Source organism: Zeus faber, assembly GCF_960531495.2.
Source record: "Zeus faber genome assembly, chromosome: 8".
NCBI classification, from domain to species: Eukaryota; Metazoa; Chordata; class Actinopteri; order Zeiformes; family Zeidae; genus Zeus; species Zeus faber.
Window position 1 is genome coordinate 15,617,354 of NC_137195.1, and position 24,673 is coordinate 15,642,026.

General features: G+C 44.8%; 1 protein-coding gene across 1 annotated transcript; it reads left to right on the top strand.

Annotated features, from left to right (window-relative positions):
* Positions 1-5,096: 5,096 nt before the first annotated feature.
* znf574 (zinc finger protein 574) lies at positions 5,097-22,327 on the top strand. The gene is made up of 10 exons (XM_080005877.1): positions 5,097-5,144; positions 8,387-8,562; positions 11,564-12,743; positions 12,822-13,009; positions 13,324-13,503; positions 14,368-14,462; positions 17,474-17,568; positions 18,774-18,922; positions 19,535-19,822; positions 21,307-22,327. Exons 2-10 carry the CDS (start codon positions 8,392-8,394, stop codon positions 21,910-21,912), a joined length of 2,952 nt encoding a protein of 983 aa, XP_079862003.1. The 5' UTR covers positions 5,097-5,144; positions 8,387-8,391; the 3' UTR covers positions 21,913-22,327.
* The last annotated feature ends 2,346 nt before the right edge of the window (positions 22,328-24,673 follow it).

The window sequence follows — 24,673 nt, forward strand, 5'->3', positions numbered from 1 at the left end:
GGCAGTGGTGTCAGTGATTAGGCCCCAGATGGTATTTAGAGGTGAGACACAAAGGGCCACGTTTTAGGTCTGACTGATATCGACAATCATCCTTAGTAGTGATGGAAGTGTTCTGTGGTATTGTTAGCATGCGCAGTCCATAATGGCTCTCGGTTTTCTTCTTTTTTTTCATTTTTATTTTAATTTTTTCTGCTCCCTGCTTTGAACTCTACATACATTTGGTCAGGTTGCTCTGTTGAATGAGGGGAGGGGGGGGGGGGCTTAAGGCTTTTAGAAATTGATTTTATCCAAATTGGATACCAAGAGAAAGCTACAAAAGTTGTTTCCTCTGGTATTTTAGATGGGGGCAGGGGGATTTTAGATGGTATTTAAAAACAGTCGGCTGTTGAAATAAGCGAGCCATAGTTTATTGTGGCGTACAACCTATAATTTCTTTGGAGATATAATTTTTACTGTGATTTTATTTAAATATGAGGATTTCCGAGGTGGTTATCCACACACTTATTGTCTTCAAATTTAAAAAAAATTAAAAAAAAAAAAAAAAAAGTTTCTAATGGTCTAGCCTGAAAGGTTTGTGGCAGGATATCAGTTGGGGTTACACATAATCAGAAGCCGTAGAGGGGAGTCCAAAAAGCCTAATCGAGAATATGGTCCAGCTAATAAAATGACCTTGGAGAGCACTAGTCTTTGTGTGGGGTTATGTGATTTTTATAGAATGCCTGTAACTATGTAAACCTCAATGTCTCCATTGTCATACTTACGGTTGCCCAACATATAGTTTGTGTAAATAGTCAATTCGATAATATGCCATCTCTATAGTGTACAGCTTCATATGGAACACTATTACGTTGCAGGCTATGTTGATGACTTGTCAGGTCCAGGCGAGACTTTTGGCCACCTCCACCTCCACCCACACATGGGGACTGTGATTCCATTGACATTCATTTGGAGATGGTGATAAGTTCAAACCTCTTTCTCCAAATCTGCATTTGACATTTGTGTTAGGTTCTCCTTGTCCTTTCATGTTGACAGGTATAACATTTTAAGTGCTGCACCTCACACGCTGTACCACAAGGTATAGTTTTCTTTTTCACATAGATGTGCATGTATGTCCGACATCAAACAAAAGTCTGATCTAGGAAAGATGCTCATCACCCAAAAACCCAACCACTTATTGGAGCCTCCCTTATCATTCCCCCTCTCTCCTTCTTTCCTTCTCTATCTCACTGCTATACTGTAAATATTAAGTACCTTTTTATTTTGTTATTATATTGTTCTTGTAATTTCTTTTTTTTTTTTTTTCTTTTTTTTCCCTCAAGTAGACAGGAGTCTGCACGGCAGTGACCAGGCTCTCTATCCTCAGTCTCAGTCTGTAAATAAGATTTCATTTCTGTCCCTTTAGGGGGGGAAAACAGAACAAAATGTTTCTCATTTTTATTCTCTCTCCCTCCATTTCTCTGTTGTTGCCCTTCCCCCTTTCCTACATAAATGTCGTCATAATCGTTTTTATTTATTGTATAGTTTTTTGTTTTTTTGGCGGGATGATCATTTTGTTTTATTTTGTTTCTTTTACTTCTGCACCAGGGCGATAAAGATCATGTTCTTTTTTTGTTCTGTTTTTTTTTTTTTTTTTAAGTCCATCAGTGTCACATGCAAGTGTTCCAACATCTGAGATACTGTATTTAGATCCAAACTTTGGAGCTTTCCAGTCTATGGTTGTGTATGTATACAGGTACATAGACTAGCCAGTAGGCGCAGCTGCAGGTTTGCGTTTAACTTCAATGTGAAGGGAATGTTACATGCCTCTGGGTCTATAGCTTGGTGGTGTTGAGCGATCACAGATTGTTCTGTGTGTGGCCTGGTATTGCTGTGTCTGGGTGGGTGTGAATGAAAGCAGTTAAATGATGTCTGTCCAACAACTTGTACCATCACCTCTGTCCACTCGAGTCCTGTTTTGCTCTTTGTTTTTAGGATGATTGCAATTGGGTGAACGTGTTACTTCAGTGTGTATGCTCTACCAATAAACGTTGACATGAGTTACATGAGTGCAAGTGTGAAGTAAGTGTGCAAGGAGAGGCATGGATGTAATTCTGTGCCCTTGACGTTTTCCTTAAAATGAAGACTGATGATTAAATGTGTTCTTTCAATGTGCTTTTTCCCCCTCTTCTGTCACAATTGTTTTAGTTTGTTGTGATCATGCTTTTTCTTTTATTTTTTTGCCCTTTGCTGAGGGTAAAAAGTCATTGTTGGGAACAGTACGGTTGTACAGAGATGATGGAAAGAGGGATGGGGGGAGAGAGACTGTTTTTGTTTGTTGGTATAAATAATTAAACTCATTAATAAAGTGATGAAACTGTCTCTGTTTTCAATCCTTGATTCAAAACATTGATATTTGTAGTGAAATGGTTTATTGGAAAAATCCAGAGACTGCTGGACATAGTACAAATCCCAAAAAATAAATAAAAAGCTAACAGAGAATGAAAATACAATTCTATATACAGCAGCAAAAATACCGGATCCACAGAAACTATATATAAATGTATATAATTATGTACACTGCAATGTTTGTAAACAGATGAATAATATCAAGGAATTTAATGTGCAAAGTACGACAGCCTGATTTGCATATTATCAACTATTTAACAAATATGGAAAATTGTAGGGCAAAGTTTCTAAATATAATCTAATCAAGCTCGGGGTCAATTGGATTAATTCTAAGAACTGTTGGGATGCTTGTGATTATGGGAAGTTAGGGCCAGGAGACCAGAAGCCGGTAATGGTTTTATGGAGTGTTTCTCCAGCGGATCCATCTCTGGGAACGCCAGTGAACGATCCATCCGCAGGAGGAGCGGGGCTGACTGATTCGTCTGTCCGGCTTCTCTTCCCACTGGAGACAAAAGACGCAATCAGCTGCTATAGAGACTACCATCACGGTCTTCTACATTAACATGGTGTGCCAAGTTATATACTAGACTCGGAGGATGTCGGAGCAAGCAACAGGTAAATCACCCATCTCCCCACACACACACACACAGGGAATCTCTGTCATGATCTGTGTCCATCTGCTCCTGGCTTGTTACCTCTAGCCACTCTGCAATAAACTGCTGTGTTTGCAACATGTGTGTTTCATGTGTGTTTCAACATGTGTGTGCCTGTGTTTCTGTGCCGGAGGGCCCTGAAAATGCCACTCAGCTGGCAGGTGGTACTGCCAAAGTATGTGTTTCTACTCTTCCAAACATTGGACTTTTTTTGATTAAAGTCACTTTTTATTTGTATGTTTTCTGCTGCTATGCTGAATTTCAACACACATCTCTGACAATCCTGTATATCTTCACTGCCCAATGCCAATTTAGAGGAGGATACAGTGTGTCTCCCCCACAGCTGCTTTAGAGGAACTCAGATTAGTACAAACTCTGTAAAAGTAAAATTCTGCACTTCACCACTGCAAAGAAGGGCAGGATTTCCTGAGGTGTCGGGAATAGAGGGATGAATATGAAGCAGGAATTATGTAAGACAGACATGTAAGTGGGCAGAAGAGCAAGGTGGTGGATGTGTGAAATTGATGCACAATCAATGCGGGATGAGATAACAGCCTCTGTCTCTGTCGTCATTGAACCAAAAACTCCCTGAAAAGAAAAACATCCCCGCCTCGTTGTTCCCCACCACAGTGATCCAGAGCCAAGGTTGAATAATGTTATTCTGCAGTGCACCAGGCAGATTGAGTGGCCCGAGGCTCTGGCTGGACGCCCGGCTTGCTCTTTAATACCATTTGGAATAAGGTTAAATGGACGGGAGGTGCCGCTCGTCTTCCCAATCCGCAAGGGGCAGCGTGTCATTCTGGGAAAGGGGTCGAGTGGGCCATTCCACACTCTGACTGAGCTCTGAGTGGATCAAGACACTGGACAGGCTGCTGGGTAATCATTTTGTGGAAGGTAAATTCAAAAATTATTTTCAGAGACTAAAAATAAACCATGTGTGTTTGCTTATTCCGTTGAGGTCCCCTTACCGCACCACTCCAATATGTTCCGTTGGCACGCTCAAAATGGAAAAATCACAGTTTGCAGCGCAACCCAAATAGTCTGAAATGATCCAAATGTGTCCTAATTTGGATTAACTGTGATTGGAGGTCCGTGCGGGCGTGGTCCACTCCGATGACCTTTCAAGCTGATAAGCGTTTGAAATGACAGTTGTACATTTTTTTTTTTTCCCCCCGAAAGAAAGACTAATATATTCAGAGACCTCGACTAACCTGCAACTGATTCAGACGTATCTCTCGGCATAACTGTAAAGAAAGAAAGAAACAGTCTTTATTTGTCACGCAACACACCACACTACAACACATGCTTGCACACACACACACACATGCACATGCTTTGGATGGTGGCCGGTGAAATGGATCCTCTGCATTTGACCCATCCTGGCTTGTCCTTCCTCCGGGGCCACAGCCAGGAGCAGTGGGCAGCATACGCGGACGCGCCCGGGGACCTGGTGATGAGCGTCCATCGCCGGTCAGACGATGATGGGTGCAGGTTTTTGGTGGGGGGGGGTCCTTACTGACGCGAGGTGGAGGAAACCCCACGTGAGCACGGGGAGAACATGCAAACTCCACACGGAAAGGCTCCTATTTGGGAGATGATGCACACGTATGAATAATACAAGAGCGTGAATAGTTGAGTGATTTTCTTTCCTTCCCAATTATCGAATGGACACCGGTGCCACGTGTTATTTGCCGTGACTCTCCGCTCTACCCAAGTAAAATTTCCCTGAAACCCAAGATCGGCGTGTGAATCTCTCCCCGCCGCCCACGGACTAAAAGACCCCCCTCTCCCCAGACTACACCTGGCCCCCACTGCACTGAGTCGTCGACCCCGTGACCCCTTTTCTCCCTCCACCGTCCCAGCGTCTCGTTAAACGATATATATAAATATATATATATATATTGAAAAAACAATGTCACATCATCACAAACGGATTCTCTGAGCGCGGGCGCGCTCCCCCGTCTTGTGTCGTTTCGGAGGAGTTTATCAGAGGCGTCCCATTGGCGCGTCGGACGGCGGACCGGCCAATCGGGGGGCGGCTTGTTGGCACGTGGAAAACAACGCAGTCAGTCGCGCTATTTCCTCGGCGGATAACACCGGAGTCCGGTGAGTAACGACCGCGTATTCCAGCTCGTTTTAACACCAGCGTCGCCCCAGAATACTCGCACACGCCACTTTAAGACGGCGCCGCACGACCATCGCACCGCCGCGCGGGGGTTTGCGCCGGGGGGGGGCAGACAACTAACCGCAACTTTTAGTCGGTCGCCGCCATTTTACCACCGAAGAAGCGTACACCGCCCGCCCGCCTCCGCCGCCGCCTCCTCCTCCTCCTTCTTCTTCTTCTTCTCCTTCCCCTTCTTCTTCTTCTTCTTCTTCTTCTTTTTGTTCTTCTTCTTCGTCTCCCCGTGAGAAGACGGTAAACGGCGGTGGTTCGTGGCAGGAGCGGAGCCGGGGCTGCTGCTGCTGCCGCCGCCGCCGCCGCCGCCGCTGCTCATGGCGGCAGGGGATCCTCCCGATTAAGCTGTCAAAACGGCCGGACGTCGCGCTGTCAGCCCGGGGAGCCACACCATCCGTATGACGATGCGAGGCCCCTGTGCGCGTTAGCGCGACGCCGGCCTGAATGTGCGCCAACTGGCTAGCTTAGCGGCTAGCTTAGCATAGCTTTCTACACGCCGTGTAGATAGATAGATGGAGACTTGAATCAATCATATTGCGATGTTACACCAGCCCACACCAAAACGTCGAATAATAATAATCGAAAACAATAACAGTATCAATATCAAAAAATGGTCTATCTGCTATAAATTGAAAATGTACTTGAAAAATTGGTAAAATACAGTGAATCTATAAATTGACAAAATAATGGAAAATCGGCAACATACAATAAACCAGAACATTAACTAAAAGTAGAAATAACTGCCAGTATACAACAAACTTAAAAAAAAAAAAGGAAATATGCAAGAAACCTAAAAACAATAGAAGAAAATGACAATGTACAATAAATCTGAAAATTAACAAAACATTTTGTCAAATAATAGGAAATGGATTTTGAGTACATTTTCTTGAGGCCACGGCGAATAATGGCAAGTCATTCAGCATTGGGCAGTAACTTTGCCAATTACAGTGTATTTTTTGTTAAACAAGGAGGGGTTGACTTGTTATCAACCAAACCATGCCCCACCATCATGTATAGATGCCTCCGGATTAGTGTTTTTCAACGACTGTGCCATGCCGTGCTGGTGTGCCGTGAGAGATTGAAAGGCGGGCATGAAAATGTTTGAAATTCCACTTTAAAATTAAAAAAAAAAAATGCTGGAAACTACCTCTTGTGTTACAAGATCAAAACTGTGAGGCTGTACTAATTCATCAGTTACAGCCAGAATAGCGGCACTGTGTTCATCATAATAAGCTCAAGTGAGAACTATTTGTAGACTATAATAATAAGCACAGTTATACATGTTATAATAGTTGTAACAGGGTAGTGGTGACTTCTTGTAAAAAGTGTTCCGTGGTGGATAAAAGGCTGGGAAACACTGCTTTAGAGGAACATTCAGATAGACATGGACTGACTGACATGCGCACAAATAAAGTATCCTGATTCTTGGCATTGCTGTTATAGGGGTTCAACCTTTTTTGGCCCTTAACCCTGTTTTTATGTCCCCAAATTCTTGCGACAGCAATTAGTGTATGACAATTTTTATATTTATTAATTTATTTTTATTATGTTGGAGGCAGAACCACTGGTTCTATGTGTTACCATTCACATTTGGGCCTATAAGCTCCTCCTTGTACTTTCAAAACTGACAAACACAGACATTGCATACTAGCAATGTTAATTATATTCATTGCATGAATTTGAGTATCGCATCGGCTACTTTTATTATATCATAGAACATGGAAGGAGCTCCAAATGAATTATATAGAAATTATGACATATCAAATATCAATCATATAACAATATAAAGGTTGGGAATTTCTTGTATAGGCTATGTAGTTGTTCGACTTGGAAAAGATTAACGTAGAGTTGAGCAACATACAGTTTTATTAGAGGGAATAGGAGTAATTCCAGATTCAACACTGACCACTTAGATATGACAGCTTAAGGGTCTTCATTCTTGTCGCCTGCACTGGTCCAATCTCACTGCCGATGATCTGTGTCTAACCATTTGTGTTCAGAAATAAAGCTTGCTTGCAGAACATAATAAAGATAAAGCTGTTGCCAGCGGGTTTAATTGATGGCCTTTTCACTAAAGTGAGAAAGGACGCACGTATTTTCAACATTTGCAAAGGAAATACAACGAAATATGATGTAGATTTATTTTTCCTAAAGTATTGAACAGATTACTCAACGTGATGGGTGACCCTTACTATCTTTTATTCTAGTTTTATCTGTCTCGGGCTTTATCTTTCTTGGACAGAGCCTTGCTGGTGCCCTGTGAGGTTTGGACCATAGCCAGGAAAAGAACCATTACCTCTATCAGAGATAATGGTTTTGTACAGCAACAGGAGCTTGACAGCATTTCCAATGAGTCCAATTACAGCAGCTATGTAAATGATGCTAGGGCTTGGCCCATAAAATGCCAAAAAGACAAACTTGGCAAGGTCTCTACTGTGCTGACACCTGGATGGTCAAAATAACAATTAGCCCAGGCCGAGCCTGTGGTGAGTCATCTTGGCAAGCTGCGAAATAGAGAAGTTGTGTCCAAGCGTCCCTCTTGATAATGCATGCAGGTACTTCTTCTCGTCAGGAGAGGGCAATGTTCACAACACAACCTCATTCAGACAGAAGGCGGCGGCCTGGTTCTAGTGTGGTGGAATTTTACCACTGCACACATCTAAATTTGTATTATTGTACCCAGGGGTGAGACAAATCAATAAAGAATTGATTCCACAACTTCAGCCTGTGTCTAAGTTTTATTTAATGTGGTTGCAAGCACAGGGAAAACAATGCTTCTCTCTCGGGTCACAGCTAAGTTCTCCAACGATAAGTTGGGTTCGGCGCTTTTTAAAGGGTGTTACACACAAAGGTCGTGACAGTGATGAATTAGGTAAAACCTTGTTGCGGTTGACTTGACAAGAGGAGGGTCTAGCAATTCCTAACAGAGTGAAAGGTGTGAATTCCATAGGATGTGTCGCTTGACCGAGTTCAGTAACGCAAATACACACCATATGGTTTGAACAATGTTCAGGATTTGGATACATCGCTGGCTATATCGAAGGTGATATCAAAGAATTGCGATCACACTAGAAGGTCTACGGATGTTTGAGATGGATATATCCTTTCTGCCTATGTCACTAGCGTTGACACTCGATTGATGAAATTGTCTTCGATTTCTTATCCCCAACAGCTGTCATGGAGAGCTCCTCGTCCGTGTACATGTGTTTCCCCTGCTACCAGGAGTTTAACACTCTGGACGAGGTGCTCCATCACCAGTTGACCTGCTCTGCTGAGGTGACCAGACCAGAACCAGAGCCACTCACACCTGGAACAACTGCAGTCAGTGTGCCGCTACTTCAAACTGAGGTAACAACAGTGAGGGACTGATGAATGAAAACAAGTTGTAGCAGCTAATTTAGCATTTCCTAAGTGACAGGGCTGAAGTACATTCACTATAAGCCTGTTTGTACTAGATCTGATGCACATTGCTTTGGAAAATGGTTTGGGTCCCTATAGCATAGTTGTATATTACCTGAGTAGTAATACTGAGGTAATATACAACAATAGAATAAAAGACAAACAAATAAACAATAAACCCTTAAAACTGTATCAATAGGTCAAAGTGTAAAAGCCGGAAATACACACACACACACACACACACACACACACACACACACACACACACACACATATATATATATATATATATATATATATATATATATATATATATATATATATATATATATATGGACTTGTTGAAGACATAATTGTATGTAAAATATATATATTTATTTATTATTTTATTTTATTATTACTCTGTATTAATGCTGAGTGTCAAATGTTCCTACATTCCCATGTATGTGTGTGATTGTGTTTGTTAATTAAGAAAATAGGCTCTGCAAAAGCCACACGGCACCTGGTATTCCGAGTCTCCCATCCAAGTCCTAACCAGGCCCGACCTTGTTTAGCTTCCGAGATCAGACGAGTTCCAATCAGTGTGTGTACATACAGAATAATTTGTATCAAAACATTGTGCACACACTGTACCATTGCTTATTTTGTTCATTCAGAAATATATTTTGAAATAAATTATTTTGGTATATATTTCTCAAGGATATGGAGCTTCATAAAATGCAGACTTCTAACGGAACACAAGAAAGCCAGAAACCCTAACTAGCGTAATGAAATAGCATTTTGTTTTGTTTGATACCTTGAGCCGAGCCTTGAAATGGCTGGTACTTTTCTTCACCTGCCCGTGTGACCGCTTCAGTCAGCCCCGGGGGGTTAAAAGCAGTCATTGACCCACTGAGTGACGTTTACCAGTCGGGCATGGCTGTCTGATTCTGAACCCAGACTACTGTCCTTACAGTCTTCAACACAAGTCCATAAAACATGGTGACACTCATGACAAGCAGATTGCATCCTGAGTCGCCAGCAGGAAGAGAAGCCAGGGAGATTAATCAGTCAGTGCCACCCCTTCTCCTGATGGATCGCTCATTGGCCTTCTCATAGATGGATCAGCTGGAGAAACACTCGATAAAACCCTAACTGCCTTTCGGCCTCCTGACCCCAGCATTGCCATCAGCTGTCTTATTACAAGCATTCCCACTTCATTAGCCAGATTATTCAAATTCTTTGTGCATTATGTGGCTTCCCTATACCTTAGCAGCTGTTTACGTCCCAATTTGATGTAGAGAGGTATTGTAACAAATCATCTATTTCCTGTTTCTGGGATCAGCATTTGAATTCTGATTACTGTAATTATGGTAAATAGGCTGCTAGGAAATTAGAGGCAATGTTTCATAGCATTAATCGCCAGGCAGTGTTAAAGTGTATGCACACCTAATTATTTTCTCCTCGCAGCAAAACAGGGGCATTGTTAAAAAAAAAAAAATAATGCACCCCCCTCATTTGACTAAATATATAGGCCTGAAAATCAAGACCCATCCCTATGATTATGTTTCCGCATGCAGATTTTGAGTGTCCTTTTACAAGTCAAAGTTGGCTAAGTAATTAAGTTCACAAGAAGTTCACCCTGCTCTGACTGAACAAAACGCCCCCCAACCCCCACCCCAACCCATCCCCCTTCGTATTCTCTTTTTGGATTTCAGTGATTCATCCACTGTATCTGCAAACGACTCTCTTATCAAAGTGCTAAAAATATACATATGACACCATTTCACAACTTCAAATAGTGGTTTAGAAAACGAGTCTTAAGTCTTACAGTATATGCCAGATACATTTGGTGGCAGTACCATGAACACTGTGGTGTTTTGTGGTGATCCAAACCTGTTTAGTTCAGCCGTTCAGATTTAAGTGTGATACTGTAATAGGGGATACATCATTTAAACTCAAAAATACCTTTTTTTTTTTTCTCCTCTTCTTGATACCAAGCATGGACATATCTGAATCACTTTTCAATTGTGGTATTTTTGCTTGAATTAAGAAGGCAAAGACCTCACAATGATGACCTGAGACACACTGAATGGTCCTGAGGAGAACGATGGCAAATGAAGACATCTTTTTAACATCAAAATCCCCTGCTGAAATTGATGAAGCATGTATTTCCAGGAAGTTCTACTTGTAGAAAGAGATTTCTTACCACAAAGAGTTCCAAAGCGTGCTATTTTCAGCATGAAGCCACAAATTGTTGACTGAAATTTAACAGTCGTACTGCAAAAATACAAATTATTAGATATTCTGGTGGTTACTTGCAAAGTAAATTAAGTTACCTTGGAGCCCAGAATTTGTAATTTTAAATAATCAGTGTCCCCACTTTAATGAACAAATCATTTTGTACCGAAAGTCTGTAATTTCACATATAAAAATAGAGTGAAAACGGGTCACATGCCGCAATGCTGAAAACAAAAGCCTCATAATTATCATGTAAGTCACATAAAATTGCCCTCAATGGGAGAGAATCTGAGATGCCTGCCGTCTTTAACCTTGACTTTGGTGTTCCCCTTCTATTTTTATCATTCAAATGAATGTGGGACGGATGTGGTACCCCACAGAGTGACCCATTGAACTGAGATAGGCCTGTGATATTTATCGGCCAGACTGGGGTCTTATCTACTCTGTCTGGGGCACTGCCTCAGAGGAAACCTAGCTTCAAAATTCATGCTGATCTCATTGACCCTGCTGCCCCACTGACACAGACATTTCCCAGAAAAAAAGCTACTGCTCCAGGTTGAATTGATCAAACCAATTATAAAGCGGCTATTTGATAACCAAAGTGCTACTCATAATTAGGAGGGACAAATTCATTTTGTATGCAAGAACAAATAAGAATGAGAAGAGATTAATTGCAAAGTAGCCTTCTTGTTCACATGTATTCTTTTTCTTATTTATTTTCTTTTTCCAGCAGCAACAGATCATAGATGAGCCTTTGGCTCTTGCAAGGGCTGTTTTGGCGCAACAGATCCAGACCAAAGCTGAACAAACCACCGCACTGCTTAACGATGTAGTTACACAGGACGCATCCAGTGAACTTGTTCTCTCATCATCCGATCAGCCCCGAATCCTCTACCAGTGTGGGGACTGTGATGAGCTTTTCAAAAGCCTTGAACTTTGGCAGCAGCACCGCAAAGAAGGTTCATGCCATGAGTCTACCTCTGAAACAAACATGAAGCCCGATCCAGATCCCTATCCAGACCCTGAGCCAAACCCAGTTTGTGCACAGGAAGGGTATCCAGAACTAAGCCCCGATGACACAGAATCATCAGAGCCAACACCAGCTGATGTTAAGTGTGAGGTGGAGGAGAACACCCATTCCCAGGCTGGTGCAGAGACCCCAGAAGAGACATCTCCAGCTCAAAGCTCAGACCCCCCTGTTGTGGAGCCTTTGACCTCTGATGCAGAAGATTCATCTCCCTTGAGGAAAAGGGGGTCAAACAAAAAGCCAAAGCCTGAACCTGTCCTTCTGTGCGTGGACTGTGGCTCAAGCTTTGGCCTCGTGTCTGAGCTGGTGGCCCATCGCAGTAATAAACATGGCCTGGAGGAAGCCCTGCACCGCTGCTCCGTGTGTGGCGAGTGCTTCCTCAACACCACCCTCTTCCTCTACCACCGCAAGCAGCACAGACAGAAGGGGGAGGAGAAGATGGCATTGGAGGAGATTTCCACTCAGAGCAATGGTCCCGAGGGGCACGCGGAGGACGCTCTCCCCACAGCGTCCGCCGACGTCGGCTTCACGCCGCCGGAGTCCTTCTTTTGTACCCAGTGTGCGGAGAGCTTCAGCAACAAAAAGGGGCTGGCAAGTCATCGTAAAGAGAAGCACGGCCTGCATGAAGCCCTGCACCATTGCGTCCAGTGTCACCTGGATTTCATGAACACCACACAGTACTTGTATCATCGCAGGCTGCACCGTCAGAACCCGGAGACTGAGATCGGAGCTGAGAGTGAGGTTGAAGCCAGCGCTCTCCCTGAGGATACCCAAGAGACCAAGAAAAGACTTCACTCCGCCACCGCCAGCGATCCAGATTTTCCCTGGCCTAAGCGAGGGCGGTCCGCCATCAGAGTCAGTAGTGGCAATTGCCAGCATAAAGGTAAGTAAAAACGTATGGCATACATTTACACATGTGCTCGTACCAATTTTGTGAATATAGATTTCCTTCCTCCACCAGAGAACGACGCCACCAAGGGGGTCGACTCAGACGCCGCAAATCAACCCCCTCCCGCCAAGCTTTTGCAAGACTGGGCACGGACCCCGTTGCCCCACGTCTGCCCCTATTGTGGCAAGACATTCACACGGCGGGTCTTCCTCCGCACCCATGTCTACAGCCACACCGGGGAGAAGCTGTTCACATGCAAGGTGTCAATCAAAATGTTGTCAAATTGTCTCATACCTTCCATCCGGGATATCATTTGCTTTGAATATATTCAATGTCGTTAACACAGGCGACACTGAAGGCATGATATGTTGCTTTGAAGTTTGTTTGGTAATACAGAAGAAATGTATGGGGCGAGTTAATGACATAACCTCACTCTATTTCCGTAGGATCTATTTGTTATTACTTCTTTACCGCGTCAATATGTCCCATATGACAAATAATGAAATACTATGCAATATACGTACTGTACTATGTAAATATGACAGCATTAACCCCGATTCCTCCGGTGGTGTAGGTGTGCTCCAAGTCTTTCACCAACTCCCAGAGCCTTCTGCGTCACAGCATGTCTCACACGGGCATCAAACCCTTCACTTGTGACGTGTGCGGAAAGAACTTCTCCCAAGCGTACACCCTGAAGAGACACCAGCAGACACACATTTCAACACAGCCCCGACGGAAACGCGGACGCAAACCGGTATTGGAACCCTTTTCTTTCTGGTATTCACCGATTCCCTCTCAAAATGCAAAATTCAAAAATAATGACGATGTTATTATCAAAATTCTCTCGAACGTACAAGTTCTAATAGTTTCTTTAAGTTCATTAAATTTAGTAATGGGCGACCTTCACAAAGTCTGAGATGGATGCTCCTGTATCCATCCCGCAGTTACTGTGTAATGGAGGTGAACCACGGCAAGTTTCATTTAGCTCTAAAACCAATTCAACATAACTCATTGTATGCCTATATCAATCATAATTCCACAGCGTTCTATTGTAGAAAATAAGAATCAATGTATCAATTCAATGTGGGGGGGACGGAAGCTTGGTCCCGTTTACCTCTGTCATAACTGGATTTTTTTTATATGGACTGAAATTGGCAAAGATTTTATACATTTTCTTTTAGGATAGTTTTTCAGTTTTTCACCTTGGGCCCTATTAAAAGGTTGGTTCCCATTATTTATAATTCTATTGCACAAGGCGTTACTATTGAGAAACTTGCCGCTCTGTTTCAGGCTCACACTGTGCCTAACTACGGTCCTGCGGAGCAAAAGTTTCAGCCTTAAAAAATATGTTTAATCTCCGTTTCGAAAACGAGAGGCTCACAATATCCTCCGACGTCGTTTATATGTAGCACCAAAAAAATTACTTTGCAAACTGCAGCAAGTTTCTCATTAGTAAAGCATTCAGCAAGTTTGTGCTGCGAATACTTAAACATAACATACATAAATGATTTCAACAAGGCCTGGGTTGAGCAGTGGTGAACCTATCCTTTTTTAAAAATTAAAAATCAGCTATCATGAATGATTTGCTGTAAATTTTTTGCTTGCCTTCTCTTTGCAGGTGTGTAGTTTGGACAACAATGGAGCTGCCCATATGTTTTCCTGTCCCCATTGTGTCTCGCGATTCAACAGTGAAGACCAGCTCAAACATCACATGTAATGACCTTTGCTAACATTTACCTTTTGAGGGCGCTGCATTCGAAGGAGCATAGCAGACAGGGACAATAAGGGATAATTAATGCAGAAATCCTAGGAACGTCCAGGCCATAAGTTTCGCATAATACTGTTCCTTTCACTCGTCAGCTTCCATAGAGATCAGAGACATGCTATAAACACAATGTCAAACATTAGAATTGGTGCTCCAAGCATAACCCAGGACAGGATTTAGATAAACCTCACCCTGGCCAGGAGATGCAGGAGCTGAGCCGTGTCCGACCACTAAACAAGGCCTTTAAGCTGTGCAGTAAACACGCTGCCCGAGATGCCTGGGCGCCCTTGAGCCTCAGCCACAGATGATGGACAGGCGGAGCCCCAGTAAATTAAGATGATAACGATAAGAACCCAGGAAACGTGTGTCTTTGTGTGTGTATATGTGGTTGTGATGCAGTGGGTGTAGGTACCTAGTCATGTTCTACTGGAGTCTACCTTGGTGAGGATGGGCTTAAGGTGGGGAGGGTTATTGGACTGGCTCATCGGTGACCTCAGAGCCAAGGGAAGTGTGTGCTTGGAGAGCCAATTGATCGTTACCCTTGAACCATCTCTCTGCCAGTAGGAGGGAGAAAATGCAGAAATTCAGTGTGTGGTCTGTGCAGCGTACTGTACTGTACACCGTCTCTCCCCTCTCATTATAGAACATTTGGGTTGGTGGAGAGGTGACCCCGACTGAAATTTTAATTCCTCAGGCCTTGTCAGGGTCAGGTGTCCCTAAAATATTTATTTCTTATTGTTGACTGAACATGTACTAGAAACACCCAGACCTTATATACTGTATGCCCTATGAGACTCTTGCACACAATTTCTAGAACCCTGCATGAGGGCACTTTATGTGTTTAAATACGTTACAAATCCATTACCTGTAGCAGTTTACCATACAAAATATAAAGGAATATACTTTTTTTTTTTTAACTTGTGCAGTCAGCATGCTGGGCATACAACACAGAGTACTTAGATGCCATTGCATCTAGGACAGAGTTAGTCTGCACCTGGAGTTTAAGTTCTCAACCTGCAATGCAACTCTTTATTAATTCTTTAATCATTAAGAACTGGAGCTTAACCCAGTCCTGGAGCATGCGAGCAGACCCTGCACCCCTGAGGTGCACACCTACAACGCACCCCCACATGCAGGCACAAGCCGCAGGCGTAGAACCCGTGCTGCGGTCGCAAGACACAGACCGCAGGCCTGGAACCAGGTCCCGCGCCGACAGACCGACACACTGCCCCGAACGCCCGTCCCACAGGCAAGCCAGCGGGACCCCTGACCACGCCCCACCCCATCACAACTGACCAGACGCCCCATCCAGCCGCGAGCGCCAAGCACCCATCCACGTAGCCGAGGGTGCTCAGGGAAGGGCACCTGGATGTCAGCCCCCCCCCCCCGCTCCAACGGCTGCAGGCTGCCAGATATGTGGACCCTCCACCACCCGGGGCACCTGCCGCAGAGAAGCCACTCAGCAGGAGCAAAGGCAGACACCCACCCCCCGCACCCCAACCCACACCCACGACAGCAAGCGGCCTCCTAGGGGCCTCAAAAGGTACCCGGCAGCGCTTTCCGCAGCCCTGCTGCTTTGTAGCATGCCAGAAACCACCAGGCGCAAGCCTCCAGGACTCGAACCCAGCCGGCAGGGGGCCCACCCGGACTCTCCCCAGCCAACCACACCCCCACAGCAACCCATCAGCGCCCCGCCGACCCGGAGAACCCCAGTGCTCAATGTGTGCTGTTGGCAATTGCAGTTAAAATTAGGGGATGTAGGGGTACGAGTCCTCCAAGCAACTCAAACCCAAATCACTTGCACCCCTCCTGCCCCGCAGACCCTGGTCTGGTGGAGTGTTGTTCGGAGTAAGATTTGTGTGCCAGTGTATGTGTTCCAAACTAATATGAGTGGTATTAAAATGTCAGGACGGACGAGAAGCACATCGGGGCAGGACCGTGACGGGCAAGCTTGCAGCCGCTTGCAACATCCCCACCCACATAGCTCGCACCCCACCTGTCCCACAAACCCTAGGCCTATTGTGTGGTGTATGTAATGAGTAGGAGTTTTGGAACTGGGAGAGATAGCTAAAGCACAACCCAAGCATAACGCAGGGGTGCAGCAGGCCAGGCAGCACCCACGCAGACACCCCCCCCCCAGACCCGACTGTGCCCCAGCCTGCTCACCCCCCCGTACCCGGAGGCACTCAACCCACAGCGACCAGTCATGGGCGCAGAGCGGCCCTCCATGCTCCTCCCCCATGCCGGGAAGCTTCGCGTCCCCATCAGGCCCCTGACCAGCCCCCGGCTGTTCCGCATGCGGCACACAGAACAGAGGGCGGCAGACGGCCCCCCCACCCACAGCCCGGCCCCCCAGCGACAAGCGCACCAAGAGCGCCAGAGAATATCAATTTTTAACAGATTCATATTTCTTTAACTTGACCAGAGTCTCCATCTCTACTGATTATTGGAATTTTCCCAATAAATGTCTGTTGCCTTTGTATGGTAGAAGGTACAATCCAGACGCAGCATTAATGACGTAGACCCCGATGCCCCTGTCCTCCCTTGCCTCAGGCTATAGTGTAACATTATGCAATGTATAAATATAGTTTTTCATGTCCTTACTCCCTGACTCCCCTGCCTTACTGCTTTATCGCCTCTTTCTCTTATCTTCAGCCTTAATACACGCACGCTAATTCCCCTTTATTTAACCTGAGGCACGGCTAAGTATTTAGGTGTTGCTAATCCCCACACAAATGACATGCAGGGTGGCAGTTTATAGCTTAAACATGCCGATTTGTTTTTTTTAACAGGGACTTGAAATGCCAAATGCACAAATTGCACATGATGTGTGTGGTGAGATTACTGTATGCTGTATAATATGCATGATTAAAATGCTGTTTGAGTTGATTTTCTCCACACAGTGTTCTTTATTCATGGCAAATATTATCCCCTTCAACCTTTTACTTGTGATTTCCAGACTGCTCCACACCAGCCATCCATTCCCTTGTCCAGAGTGCGGAATGGCCTTCAAGCGCAGAAAGGAGCTTGACCTGCACTCCCTCACTCATCAAGGTCAGAGTGTGTTAACCTATCACCTCAATATATTTAAGTTAGCCGCAAGCACAATATGTTTCAGTCTAATCGCAATATGGCGAATGGGGCTCTGTCATTCTTCATTCAGTCATTGGACTTGCCATGCCATCCATTTTTGGAATTTCTTTGTATTCATTTCCTAATTGTGTTTATATATTTTTTTGTTCCTTCATATCTTTTTTTGTTCCGCTTTGTTCCGCTTTGTTTTATGCTATCTGACACAGACTTTGAATTTAATCAGTAGGTTTAAAAACACCAGATGTGATAAATGTGTCAGGAATCCAGATATAACTCACTGTGCCTATATCTAATAGAAAGCTATTAGATATGATGTTCCCATCAGTTTCGCTTGCGGTGAATTACTATTGAATGATGCAAAGTTGCCTATAAATGCCCCCGTCAAGCATTCTTGGGTGACCCACCGTGTTTATTTACAAACATACATCTCCATGTTTTATGTGCATTGTCCCGCCGATGCATTAGGTCAATGAATTCCCATTGATTTGTGTCCCATGTGGAATGGAAGCACGGGCGGGGATAAATGAATTAGGTCAACATGTCAACACTTGATCTTAATCAGGTAGGGCGTTGTCAGGGCAACCTCATTAGCCCGGCCAGAAGAGGTGGCCTGCGTCAGGGGTCGGAGGCGACTCCTCTGAGAGAGATGATTGGAGAGATTGATTCATTGATCAATCCAGGGCCATAGGCTGAGATTGTCCATATAAAAGGTCTTAACGGAGGGTTCCCAGAGGGTGGCAGAATGGATGGCCCCCGCTGAAGTAGCTGTGCAGATGGTTAGCAGACAAGATGTGGCCTTTAAGACCTACCTGCTGCTTGACGGACTCACGGCTCAGAGACTTTTCCCAACCTGCTCTCTCAAAGGCTTTTTATTAATTTGGATATGATTAAATACAAGCACAATCTAAGTGCTAACTGAAAAGCTATTAACTTTTGACCAAGGAAAACGAAAATAACAAAGGGACAAAGTTGTATGACAAAGTGACAAAGATATGTTGGTTGTGGCTGAAGGCTACATAGTTAGGTGCTTGTTGCTGCATTATCATTACCCTGAACAGCAGCAGGTTTTTAGAGCAGCTTGTAATGTGAAAAGGGAGTACGAGCCCGCCCGCCTTCACTGACGGGCCGCGCACTCGTCTAAAACCTGACCCGTTTTTTCATTACAGACAAGGAGCCGGCAACGTGTCCGCACTGTTCAGCTCAGTTTATCAACCTGGCGGTGCTGGACATTCACCTGCAGCGGTGCCCGACTAGCGAGGAGGAGAGGAACGTCGGGAGAGGACGCGGTCAGGGCCGAGGACGCTGCATCGGACAGGTGGAGTCAAAGACCCTCATCTATTTAATTTAATTTAATGCCGATGCTGGAACTGAAGGAGCTCTGCAGTCCATAATTTGAATTTAACTATCTTCTATAGCTATCATTTTCCAACATTTTTCCTCCTTGCCTTCCTACCTCCCCTCCTCTTGGCCTTTTGCATTTCCCTTCTTCTTTCTGTCCTGTTAAAGCTGGGAACAGTGCATTACATAATAATGGTGAATTTTGTTATAACACGAGAAGTAATAGTTTTTGTCGCATTTTGTAATAACCTATTATATAATACAGGGTACAGTATGAAGGTTATAGCTTTTTATTTGATTAAATAATATTTCAATTTTATGATGATGTAATAATTAAATACTTTATATAATAGCACACCAATATCGCTGCCTTTATTTATATCAAACGGCAAACTTTAGTGCCCCCAGAATATTTAATAACAACCGCATTATGTAATATGTTATTACAACATGGGGCAAAATGTAGTGCATTCAAGGTGTTTATCACAAAATGCTTCAAGTTTTTGCAAGCCGTGGGTGATAATGCATCATAAAGGTCAAATTTGTTCAATCTCGGCAAGTTATTACACCTCCTTTATGCCTCCCATAGGTTGAATGCGACCTGTGTGGCCACCGCTGCATGACCCAGGAGGGCCTGGACCTCCATCGCCTGTCGCACACGGGCCAGACGCCACTCAAGTGCCCGGTGATGCCGTGCCGCCGGCGCTTTGCCTCCAACGGTGCCCTGGAGGAGCACGTGCTCACCCACTTCCAGGGCGCGGCGTCCAAGTCCAAGCACAAACCCCGCTTCCGCTGTGACATCTGCCACAAAGACTTTGCCTACACCTCCACCTTCAATGTCCACATGAGGACACACACTGATGAGAGACCCTTTGAGGTGAGGAGGAGGAGGGATTTGGACGGTTAGCATGGGGAGGGGCCCGCAGTCGACGGCGAGCGCGTTCCATAAATCACCCTTACCCTTGAAGCCATCTTGCATTTTAATGAACGACGTGCAAATCCACGTACACATGCGAGTGAGCACCGTCGAGTACACGTGATAAGCGGTCGTGCAGGTATGTCATCGTGGAAGGGCGTGTGGAGTTAGAGAGAAGGAAAATAAAGAGGATGTTTTGTTTTATTTTGTTGTTTTTTTATACTAAGTCGTAGTGTGATTTTTAACGTTGTGTTTTAGAGTTATAAAATATAGTTGGTGATTAGTAAACACGGACACACACATGTTGGGAATTTGTCACGTTTACGAGGCTTCTGCCACAAAACGTTTTCAAAACGTTAAATCCTTTAGCCTCCCTCCATGGTCAAACCTAGCTGTACCTAGCTATCTCTCTGGTTCCGGACTGTAGCGACGAGTGAATTGAGTGTCCTCTGGGCCCCCCTCCCACGTGTACCTGTGATTAATGACAGGGACTGAGTTAGGGCCTGTCAACTCCCTTATGTGGCTGTTACTATTCTGGGACTCGGTGCCTCTCTCTTTGCTCCGGTGACTGGGCGGGACCCTCAGCTGAAGACCGGCCCCAGCTCACAGAACAGGTCACGGAAATGGATTTAATCTCTGTGGTTTCTGCGTGAGGCTTGTCTATTATGTACGCCGAGGATCGAGGCTCAAGGGATCTTCAATCTCAAACATCGAGGTGGCTCTAGGGATGAATTTTAATTCAAATCAAATACTCCGGGCACAATCCCGAATGAAGACATTTATTTGCTAAGTACATAGAGAAATGCTGTAAGAGACGCGTAAAGCACAAATTATGCAGATGCACTAATAATTCCCACAGTTTTTTTTACAATTCTGGGTGCGTGTCTGTAGTGGGGAATCAAACCAAAACACCACCTAGAGATATTGTAATCATCTTCCCACCGAGCCGCAGCAACCGATGTGTCAACTGGTTCATCTTGTTTCCGGATGGAGCTCGTTGTCTGCAGTCAGGTGGGAACTCGCAGGCAGGTACAATTGCCGAATTGTGCGAGTGAATACTCAGTTGAGAAATAGTCTCACTTGCCGTTCACAGGTAACACCTGTTTTTGCTAGAAGTCCCCTGTGTGGCTGATCACACGCTCTTACCCACTTTTGTATCTTTTATTGCTTTCTGTCTCCGCTCCTTTCTCCCCCTCAAGCATTTCTTTTTTCTGCACCTCCCCTCCCCCAGTCGGATTTGCTGCATCCACAGAAAATATAAAGGAGGGGGGCCTCTTGCAAAGTTATACGCAGTAGAAGTCGGAGAGTTGAAGTGTACATGATTCCATATTTGCATACTCCCCACCCCCCTTGACCTTTTCTTCACCCTCGATCCCTCCTTTAAACTGTTGTATTTTCCCCCGGACCCCCTTTGTCTCCCCATCCTTCTCCCACCTATCAAACAGTGCGTCACATGCGGCAAGCGATTTCGGCAGCTGCCCCACCTGCAGGACCACGAGCGCACGCACAGCGGCCTGCGCCCCTTCTCCTGCTGGGTCTGCGGGAAGAGCTTCAGCGTGGCGGCCCGCCTCACGGAGCACGCCCGCACCCACAGCGGCGAGAAGCCCTACCCCTGCCCCCACTGCCCCTCCGCCTTCCGCTCGCGCTCCAACCTGGACAAACACATCCGGCTCCACGGCGACCTGCCGGACGGCGAGGAGCAGGCGGTGCGGGACAGCGAAGAGGACCACGCCGCCCAGGTCCAGAAGGTGCTGGAAGGGGCAGAGATGTTAACCTCGCTGGCCGCGGCGGCGGCAGGGGAACCCGGAGCCGTGCAGACCATCTACGTGCTGCAGGAGGGCGACGGCGGCACCGAGACGGTCATGATCTCCACTGAGCAGCTGAGGAACATAGAAGGAGCCTCTCAGATGGTGATCCTGCCCTCGTCGCTCATTGGAACGCAGACCATCACTGTTCCCACAATTTCCATGGGCGGAAATGAAATTACCTTGATGGGGGGAAACGCGTCACCCCAACATGCCATCGAGTTTATAGTGGAGGAAACTGTATAACACAGAGAGAAGGAAATGGTAGGAAAGTTGGTGAATGAAAGACATCAGCATTTATTTTGTGTATTAGACTTTTTTTGCTGAATGAAAGATCTACAGTTTGCAGATATACTTTGAATCTTGGTGTGGAAATTGATGCGCGTTAATAAATCACGTTGGCTCAGACGGCGACAGCTTGTTTTCATGATCAGTGTTAAAACCGTGAAAGTGACAAATTTACGGGTACAAACAACAAGGAACGTTTGGACAAATAAAATAAATCTTCAAAATGTGTCTTTTCAGACTGATTGGAAAGCAGATTGTAAAAATTTTCCCTGGATATTTTTGTTTAATATAGATAACTTGTATTTACAACCCCTTTTATCAGGGGTGCACTGGGGGTGGCCTGTAAAATCTGTTCTGCTTTCTTCATAATAAAATGCTTCAGCCTCCACATTTGTCAGTGTCCATCACTTTATAAAAGGAATGACATGGGGGTGCCCCCACCCCCCCTTCCCTCCATCAGATAGCATTTTATAGGTCATGCAGTAAACTGACAGAGCTGCCTTTTGATGTAAACCACATTGGGGCTTGTGAACGAAAATATGTGTGTAATCCAAGCCCATCCAATGTAAACAGACCTGGATTAGGCTGGTGCAGAGCTACGACTCTTCCTCCGGTTCTATGCCCCCCCCCACAATTTCTCACACACGCACCTATGCCGGGCGAAGGGAGAGTGAATCATATCTTGTGTTTGTATGGATTAACACTAATGTTTCTATAATTTGTAGGACATGGAGTTATCGATTGGTTTGTGTTGTAATCGCATCCAACAATAACTGGGAGGCAGCCGAATTTATGATGATTGAAACGAAGCGGGGCATTCTGCACTGGCAAGTCCTGTTATGAAATGATCCTGCTATCGCTGTATAGTTATCAAAAATAATGATCCCATTTGTGTGTGAATGGGGAGAGGTGTAATGTAATATAACTTTTACCAACACTGCTAAAGCCTATTATAGGTTTCGAAACTGCGGTTTACGGCTGTCTCCCACCAAGTGATTGCTGACGGGGGGTCGAAATCACATACACACACACACACGCACAAGCACTCATTCTTAGTTTGTTTTCATGTCATGGCGGGAGAAAAGCTGATGATTGCGCAGGGAAGTGAAATGGGGAAATTGCAGCATTTCAGCAGAGTGAGAAGCATATGAAGATGTTGAGGGAGGGAGAGAGAGGCCAGCGCCAGGAATTCAGCTTCTGCTCTTCATCACATTTCTGAGTGAGTCGCAACGAGTGAATAAATGTAATTTCTTTTCTGCCCCCACCTAGAAAAATGTCAAGCGGAGACTGGACTATTCCAGTTTGATGGCATTCATTAAATCTGTTGCCCATCACGCGGATGAACCCAGAACACAAAACACACACATACACGGACTGGTATGGGGATTTTGCATGCTTTTGGTGAAGTCCGCCTGCGCTAACTGGACTGACTGACTGCTTTACAATGACTGAATGGGTTCCCATAATACTATCTAGCGTGATATTCTTTTTGTCTTTTTTTATTTATTGCTTTTGACCCAGTGGGTTTGTAATTAAGATGAATAAAGCCATTTAACATAATTAGACTGCCGCTATTCATATGCATACATTAACATGGATTGTCTTCACGCAGCAAAATAGGAAACAGCTGTATTTTGGGATGGAAAGCCCAAGTCTTTTGCTGTTTTGTCTTTTTTTTTTTTTTTGGTTTCCATCAGTATGCACTCAGCGACTGACCTGGGCACACAAAACCTGGATTTTGGTCACACCAGTTCTCCAGTATCTTCAAAGCCAGAATTGAAATTCCAGAGAGTGAGTGTGTAATCCTGCCACAAGGAAAACAGATGTGATGAAACACACAAATATGGATGGATGCTGCCACATGCCAGGTGTGAATGTGACCCCAAGAATCTCCTTAACAAGCTTAGCAAAATGACTATTTTTCCAAGCACTGTGCAATTTGCTATACTAACAAAAATCGATTGTGGCGTTAAAACAGTTTCATGTCATTCCCTGACCATAAACGTATCTTTTTCGCAACACTTCCAGGTTTCGTCTTGCAGGTGAAAATATAATCATCCGACGACAACAAGAACAGCCGACTTATCATGAGAAAATAACATTCGAACCGACTGCAACTCCGCAGAAACGTGAGTATATTTTGCGCAGGGATATTCTGGAGAAGAACCTACCTTTAACAAAGGCAACCTAAGATGTAACACATATTTACACCTTTGATGCAATTCTTCTATGCAAGTTTTTTTTCATTGTACATAGTGGATCAAGAAACAGGCGGTAACGAGGAGCCATGAAAGCCAAATGATACGGTAGTCCAACAAGGCCATTGCATCAGATTATCGAATTTCGTGGAAAAATCAAAATATGGGAAGTAGCCGCTTGTGAACTGGACACCGGGATTCTTGACTCTTTTTGTATCATAAACACTAAAAATACCTTCGGTGACCCTCTGGAGAGAATGTGCATATTCAGCGCTAAGTAAACCCGCTGACATCACAGTGTTCCAATGCAGGTGGAGGACACGCAGATATAATAATAATCTTTGGTGCGGCGATAGGACCCCCCAACCCCCCCCGCACACTCTATTAAGTATTCAACACGTTTCAAATACATTTTTACCCAAGTAATTAGTTATTCTTAACGAGTGTAATTAGGCCGTTGAAATAATTCGCGGAGACCGTAAGATGAGGAGACACTATAAGATACACAGGAGCATTACCAC

Coding starts and splice junctions, on each gene's coding strand:
- znf574 (XM_080005877.1), top strand. CDS start 8,392: ATGGAGAGCTCCTCGTCCGTGTACATGTGTTTCCCCTGCTACCAGGAG. Junction 17,569..18,773: donor GCACTCCCTCACTCATCAAG/GTCAGAGTGTGT, acceptor TTTTCATTACAG/ACAAGGAGCCGGCAACGTGT. Junction 19,823..21,306: donor CTGATGAGAGACCCTTTGAG/GTGAGGAGGAGG, acceptor CCTATCAAACAG/TGCGTCACATGCGGCAAGCG.